The 7,304-nt window shown below is 42.1% G+C and overlaps 1 protein-coding gene across 1 annotated transcript in view; it reads left to right on the top strand.

Annotated features, from left to right (window-relative positions):
• Positions 1-357: 357 nt before the first annotated feature.
• The window catches only part of LOC311246903 (E3 SUMO-protein ligase ZBED1-like), a gene marked incomplete at both ends in the record, with an annotated part of 10,302 nt that continues 3,355 nt past the window's right edge, over positions 358-7,304 (top strand). The window contains 4 exons of the mRNA XM_084337144.1: positions 358-856; positions 1,431-1,938; positions 2,171-2,357; positions 2,540-2,834. Coding sequence (XP_084193270.1) covers positions 358-856; positions 1,431-1,938; positions 2,171-2,357; positions 2,540-2,834 — 1,489 coding nt within the window. The remainder of the gene's footprint in view (positions 857-1,430; positions 1,939-2,170; positions 2,358-2,539; positions 2,835-7,304) is intronic.

The following is a 7,304-nucleotide window of genomic DNA, read 5'->3' as shown; positions in this document are numbered from 1 at the left end:
GAGACTAGTGTCGCGCGATAATATAATTAACGCCGTTAACATTTTTTTCAGCGTTGGGTCTCGTCTGGGACATTCGCGGATGTATACCATACCAACCTGGTCGAACTACTCTGTGTGTGTGTGTGTGTGTGTGTGGGGGGAGGGGGAGGGGCGTGAAGTTCGTGAACACGTGAGCGGGGCATGCATGAAGCTCATTACCATCAGCTGAGCTGCATGACAATGGCGGACGCTGTGAGCAGAAGAGATATCTATGGTAACATTAAGCACAGTTTGCTTCAGGGGTATTTTATTTTCAAAAAGCTTCCAGATGGAAACCTCGACAAGACGAAGGTGATTTGCACTTTGTGCAAAGCGCAAATGACCTACTGTAGGAGTTCCTCGAGTCTTAAATACCACCTGAGCAAGAAGCATCAAATTGATGTTATGAAGGAAGGTGCCGCCGCGGCCGGACCAAGCACAGCTGCACCGGGGAAAAGTGCTCGTCAAACTACACTGTTTGAGTGCAACCAAGGCAAGCCCGTCAGCACAGCTTTATCAGCCAAGCTGACTAACCTCCTAGCCCAGTGGATTGCCATCAATTGCCGGCCTATCAGCGTGGTTGAAGATGATGGACTCGAGCTTCTTCTCCGGGCGGCGACAGGCGACCCGTGTTACAAGCTACCTGCGAGGCGAACTATCATGAGGAGAATTCATGACCAACACGCCACAGAGAAAGTTGTGAAAGATGAGAAGTTGGCCGCGGCGGCGTGTGTAGCACTGACTGGGGACCATTGGACATCGGTCAGCAACGATAATTACCTAGGCGTTACTGCACACTTCATCGATGCCAGCTGGGAACTTCACTCGTTCGCCTTGGGTACGTTTGTTATTTAATTTATTTAATTGACCACGGTTAAGTTGGTTTCAGGGGGGACCCTGATGTAAACAAGACAAACGTCTTTCTCTGGTCTGCATCCCCTTAACAATTGTGTGTATTGAGCTGTACTGTATTGTACCCATTCTGCAATCTGTTAATAACATTTTCATTAATTCATTCATTCATTCATTCATTCATTCATTCAGGCTGGATACCCAGCCATCCAACCATATAACCATCCAACTGGCTGAATATTCATTCCAACCTGAAACCAACCCACCGTGGCATGTAGTATTAAATAAAATTTATAAACTTAAACAGATGTGTCCTTCAGTTATTGGTGTAAAGGTTTGGAATTATCTCCATAGCGAGCTTAAGGGATGTAATATACATTTTAAAAATTGTCAGTATGAAAGTCAAATGTGATCTGAATAGTGAGATATTTTATTTTATTTTTATTCTTTATTATTATTATCATTTAATTAGTTCTTGTTTAAACTGTGGATTGTTTTTCTTGTATATGGTATACATTTTTTACTAGCAAACTTATTCTGATCTACTTTGTCTGTACTAGGTGTGATTAAAACAGAGGAGCGCCACTTTGCAGAGGCGTGTGCCAGGCAGTTTCTGGACGTCGCTAATCAGTGGGAGATAGCCGACAAAATCACCACCATTGGGACAGACAGCGCTCCCAACATGATAGCAGCAGGGAGGATACTGCCATTCGAGCACATGCCCTGCATTGCGCACCTCATACAGAGGGCCATTGTAATGTCCCTTCGGGATAGTGGTTTTGATGGTGTCCTGGCCAAGTGTCGAAAAGTGGTCGGACATTTCAAACACAGTCCGGCCAACACAGATGAGCTGAATGTCCAGCAAGCATCCTGTGAACAAGAGCCAGAGTCACTCGTGCAAGATGTTCCAACACGTTGGAATTCCACCCTTGCAATGATCAATCGTTTGAGGCGCAACAGAGTCCCAGTGCACGCAACGCTGGCCCAGCATAAGCACAAGCTGGTCCTCCCAACAGATGCTGAATACGAGAAGCTGGCAAAGCTGGAGAAACTGCTGGAGCCATGCAGGTACTGTATGGTCTACAAAGATAGCGTGTTCTTAAATTGGCATACAACTTCTTTTAAAAGTCACTTTGTATTTAATTAAGAAATGCATGCCCTTAAATACTATAAATGATTCAGAATCAGAACTTATAAAAGTGTAATCTTAGTTAAAGTGTGTGTGTGTGTGTGTGTTTCAGAACTTTAAAAAAAGAGTGTAATCTGAGTTAAATTAATTGGCCATATTTTGTGTGTGTAGGTACATCACTGAGCTCCTTGGTGGGGACAAGTATGTATCCTGCTCTGTGGTTCTACCTGCCCTGCGCCACCTTGAGCACGCAATGAAGATCTCGGATGAGGATCCTGCCTACATTGTGCGATTCAAGAATGCCTTCACCCAGGACCTCAACCAGCGGAGGGAGAAAAGTAACCTGGAATGGCTGAAGGTATGTGAGACTGACTAGAAAATAACTGTATTGTCTGACCATTATAGACTGTTAAGCCAGTAGATTGATCAATGGATAGATGAATGAGTCATGAAGAAATATGGTGGTTGGATTTGCAAAGTTACTTTAATTTTTATTTTTTTCATCATCAATTAATTATTATTTATTTTTGTTCATCAAAGGTAGCTACTGCTGTGGATCCACGCTTTAAGGACCTCAAATGCCTGCCCAAAGCAGAGAGGGGGCCAGTGTGGGCAACACTGAGTGAGTTGGTGAAGGCAGAAGAACCTGCTCTGCAGCCCCCGAGGGAGGAGAACCCTGAGCCACCTAAAAAGAAAACACTAGTGATGGGATCAGACTCGGAGTCTGATGACGACTCACCAGTGCCCAATCTTGTGGAGAGGTACAAGGTAGAGCCAAGTGCCAGCTTGGATCAGTGTCCACTGAAGTGGTGGTCAGACCACACTGCCGCCTACGGTAAGCTGGCCCACATTGCCCTGAAGTACTTGGGGAGCCCTGCCTCAACTGTCCCATGCGAGAGACTGTTCTCTTTATCGGGCCATATTGTGCAGAAGAGGAGAGCTAGTTTGTCACCAGACAATGTCAACAAGCTGGTCTGCCTTAGTGACTGGTGGAAGAAGGAGAAATAGAGACTGATTGAGTCAAGCCATTTGTTTTGTTTTTGTTTAACCTTTATTTACCCAGGGTAGGTTCGCTGAGCACAGATGCTCTTTTTCAGCTACGCCCTGCTTCAGTCACACAGTTCCAATCACACCTGGGAGCTGCCCAGTACAACCACAGTCTGACACTGAGTAACTCCACTGGAGCAGTTGGGGGTTAAGTGCCTTGCTCAACATTTTGTCATTTAGCTGACGCTTTTGTCCAAAGAGACTTACAAGTTCTGTACGACAGGTCAGCAGGAAGGACCAGCAGCAGTACTTTCATGCACTTTTAATTCCCAAGATAAATATATGGCATTGCTTTTGTTGTTCATTTAATTGAGGGATTTGTTTAAGCTGTCTTTATGTCCGCTGATGCATAACAAAGTGCTCTTCAGTGCTGACTATTAGTTGATAAACAACACACTGCTATTCAATGCAGACTATTAGTTGATAAACAACACACTGCTATTCAATGCAGACTATTAGTTGATAAACAACACAGTGCTATTCAGTTAGCTCTTGAAACGGGCCTCCAGATGCTTAAGGCCACCCCTGGTTGGCATGTTCCTTTAACACACATTCTGTCAGATTATATTAACTGATTTCCAGTTTGGTAGTTTGTCACATCACTGGACCTGTCTGTATAGGCCCCTACATGCTCTACTCCACTGTAGTCTACAGACTGATATGTGCTCTCTACTCCACTGTAGTCTACAGACTGATTTAGCCTGCAGACCTGTCTATAATGTGCTCTCTACTCCACTGTAGTCACAACTGAGTAACAATGTTCATCAAAGAGTGCTGAAACTCTCTCTCTTTGAAAGTTTGAAATGCGGTACTGTTCTGTACTGATAATATTATTTATTTGTGTGAATAAAACAACACTGAGTAACTCCACTGGAGCAGTTGGGGGTTAAGTGCCTTGCTCAAGAGCACTTCAGCGGCATATTTTTTTTTCATTCAGTTAACCTCAAGTTGAACCGTTCAGTCTGCTGCTGTTCCCTTCTGTCACCACTTGGTGTCTCTGTTGCTGCTGTCTGAGAGATGGGAGAACTGCAGAAACTCAGAGGCTCCCTCTCCCTCTCTCTCTCTCCTCTCTCTCTCTCTCTCTCTTTGAAAGTTTGAAATGCGGTACTGATATTATTTATTTGTGTGAATAAAACGATTTATTAAACACAAGTACATCTTATTGAACATTATTTTGATATTTCATTACCAATTATCATAGCAAAACAGCTTTTTCAAACAGTCTGTAATGCATTTTGGAAACGGGAGATGGGCTCATGGTGTAATGGGCCACCTGGCCTGAGAAACGTAAGGAGGAAAGTAAAAGTAAGGACTTACTTCTGGTCATTATTTGGGTAGAACACACATATTTTGAATGCCTTAGGCAGACCTTTTTTTTTTTTTGAGCCATTTTAATCTAGATTAATCTAGATTAATTCCAGGATTGCATATAGATTAATCTAGATTAAAAAAATTAATCTATGCCCAGCTCTAATATATATATATATATATATATATATATATATATATATATATATATATATATATATATATATATATATATATATGGGGTAAATATCCAGAACATGCACCAATGCATGGGGGCAAAGACAGGCCTTCCTGAAGTAGCAAACTAAACTGTCTGTGAACTTGGACAGATGATAAAATAGCCCCTCATGTCAATGATGTCAACATGATATATTGTCTCGTACAGCGATCTCAAAACCATGTTTCCTCCACCCTCCTGCTGCCCAATCTGTAATATACAGTACAGTACAACACAGGCGATAGAGGAGAGCGTGACACGGCTGGAAGCAGAGGGTATCTGACACCAGGAGTCCCATATGAAGCAACGGATTCACTGCATTTAATCCCTTATCAAACAGAGTAATCCAGGGGCATTCACAGTCCATTTCCAGTTTCCACTGTTAGGCCAGAGAGGGTCCGTGGGGGTATCACAGCTGTGTGCAGGAATCCAGCGGTGCCACCCTCTGTAATTGCTACTATTACTGAGAAATACAGCTCTTCTATTCCTTCATCCATGTTCATGATAAGCATCTATATTACACATAGAATTAGGAGTCACCAAATGTTTTCTTTCTTGCACAATGAATGTCAGTCTTGTCTCAAAGGGATTGTATATTTTGTACAGTGTTTTGTGATGGATCACGGTTTTATGTGGGTTTTATTTGATTTTACTCTAGTGTGCTTTGGATGTGTTTTCTCTGGTGAGCTGTCAATCTCCAGACACCAGTTAATTGGCAGGTGTGTGGGCTTGATTGCCACCTGATTGGTGTCAGGTGTGCAGTGCCTTTAATTTATTTGTATCCTTTATTTATCCAGGAATGTCCCGTTGAGATACAAGATCTCTTCTTCCAGCTGGGAGTCCTGACCAACACGGCACACAACAAGTTTCAACATAAAAACAAGGGCATTAGACAAAAAACATACAAATCAAATACAAACACACAAGGCCATTTGTGCAGTGGCAAGAAGCATAATCAGATCAGCAATAGCATAGTTGTTGTTTTCAACTGGTTACTGGTTACAGGTTTTATTTATTTTATTCTTGTGTTTTCCCCCACCCGCTCTCATCGCTCAGCGATGCCTCCTTCCTTTAACCTCTTAACACATTAGGTGCCAACAATGAGATATCTTGTTGTTGGCCGCCATGCGTTGGTTTGCCAATAACGAGATTTCTCGTTATTTAATCGTTATTTCTTTTAGCGATATCCATTCATTTTTCATCCGTCCAGCCTGACATTATCATTGGGAATGGCTCTGAGCTCGAAAAGGGCAAATACCGCCCCCTATCGTCTCCCGGATGGTAATGCACATCATTGGATTGGAGTCGATTGGAGAAAATTCATCAGAAAAAAACTCCGCCCCAGGGTTTCCTCACCTCTGGAAAGCAGTGTTGTGTTACCAGATACACTGGCGAGGCTGGAAGCAGCTTGGATCATGCATTTCAGACTATAACGTTGGATCAATAAACGCGATCAATATTTGGAATGGCGATCAGGAATTAGATTAATCTGATCTGAGGTAACAAATCTATTTTTACCAGTTTTGGGTTAATCAGATGTTTTTTCACAGCGGTCACAACGTGTGTGTGTATGTGTGTGCGTGTATGTGTGTGCGTGTATGACGTTAGCGCTGACCAGGTCATGGATAATAGATTTTTCAGCCCGTTTCTCTAGCGTGCATAAGTACACATATACTATCGATAATCTAGCGTTTATTGGAAAACTATTCATAAATAGGCAGAAAAATTATAACGTGTTTTGTGTATTCCAGTAAAGAGCTATTTTCGCAGATTTTTCTAGAATCACTAGAAATCTTCAAAACTATACTCGTATTCAAAACGGTATAAAACGGAAATGTGCTGATGAAAAAAAAATCCGTTTTGTACATGTTGACTGCAAGCAAGTCATTGATAAGCGACGGGTATATTAGACACATAGCCATAATTTAAGATATAGTTTAATCGCTCGCAAAAGTGCTCGTTCTCCCATTGATTAACGTGCTGGCATCCAAGCGATAAATCGTCATATCCGGCTGGCAACCAATGTGTTAACAGGCGCCCCCAAAATTGGTCATTTTAGTTTTCGTTTTTGAGGACTGCATACCTTTTTTGCAAACCAAAATACTATACTTTATACTTATAGCACATACATGAGCCTGGTCTCTTTTGAAAGATGACATTCTGAAGTTTTTGATAGAATAAAGAAAACTCACTTAATGAAATAGATTAACATAGGTCTGAACTTGCTGTTACTCATGTGTTACTCACTTTTTTATGAAGTAGTTAGTAGTCCAGAAGTCATATTTCCAAAAACACTGCTATGGCTGAAAAGACACACTGGGTACTATCTATTGTAGTACATGTCCAAATGTCATACAAATCCGTTCAGAAATTAGTGATTAGAAGCGGTTTTGGTAAAAGGTAAGAGGACTTCAATGCAATTATCTTCCTGTTTTGGCTCGTGACTTTTCACCTAGATCCCTGATTAGCTCATTCCCACTTGGGGTACCATTGGAAAGCCCTACTCATTGGTTACAACCCTGTCCAATAATTTTCGAGAGTCGGGAGTGGTATTTGTACAATACTGTGTACTTCGGTGCACGCCTCACATATTGGCATGTAACTAGAGAACCGCTGAACGGATTTTGGCTATCGACAGGCAACAAATAGGGCTTTAATTCAATATATATATTGTATAAAAAAATATGCACACCCGAGCCGCTAGAGGTCGCCAAAGTGCCAGTGGGAAAATCG

Source organism: Notolepis coatsorum (genome assembly GCF_963971535.1).
Source record: "Notolepis coatsorum genome assembly, chromosome: 20".
Lineage (NCBI taxonomy): Eukaryota > Metazoa > Chordata > Actinopteri > Aulopiformes > Paralepididae > Notolepis > Notolepis coatsorum.
This window is presented reverse-complemented; position numbering and strand designations above follow the sequence as displayed.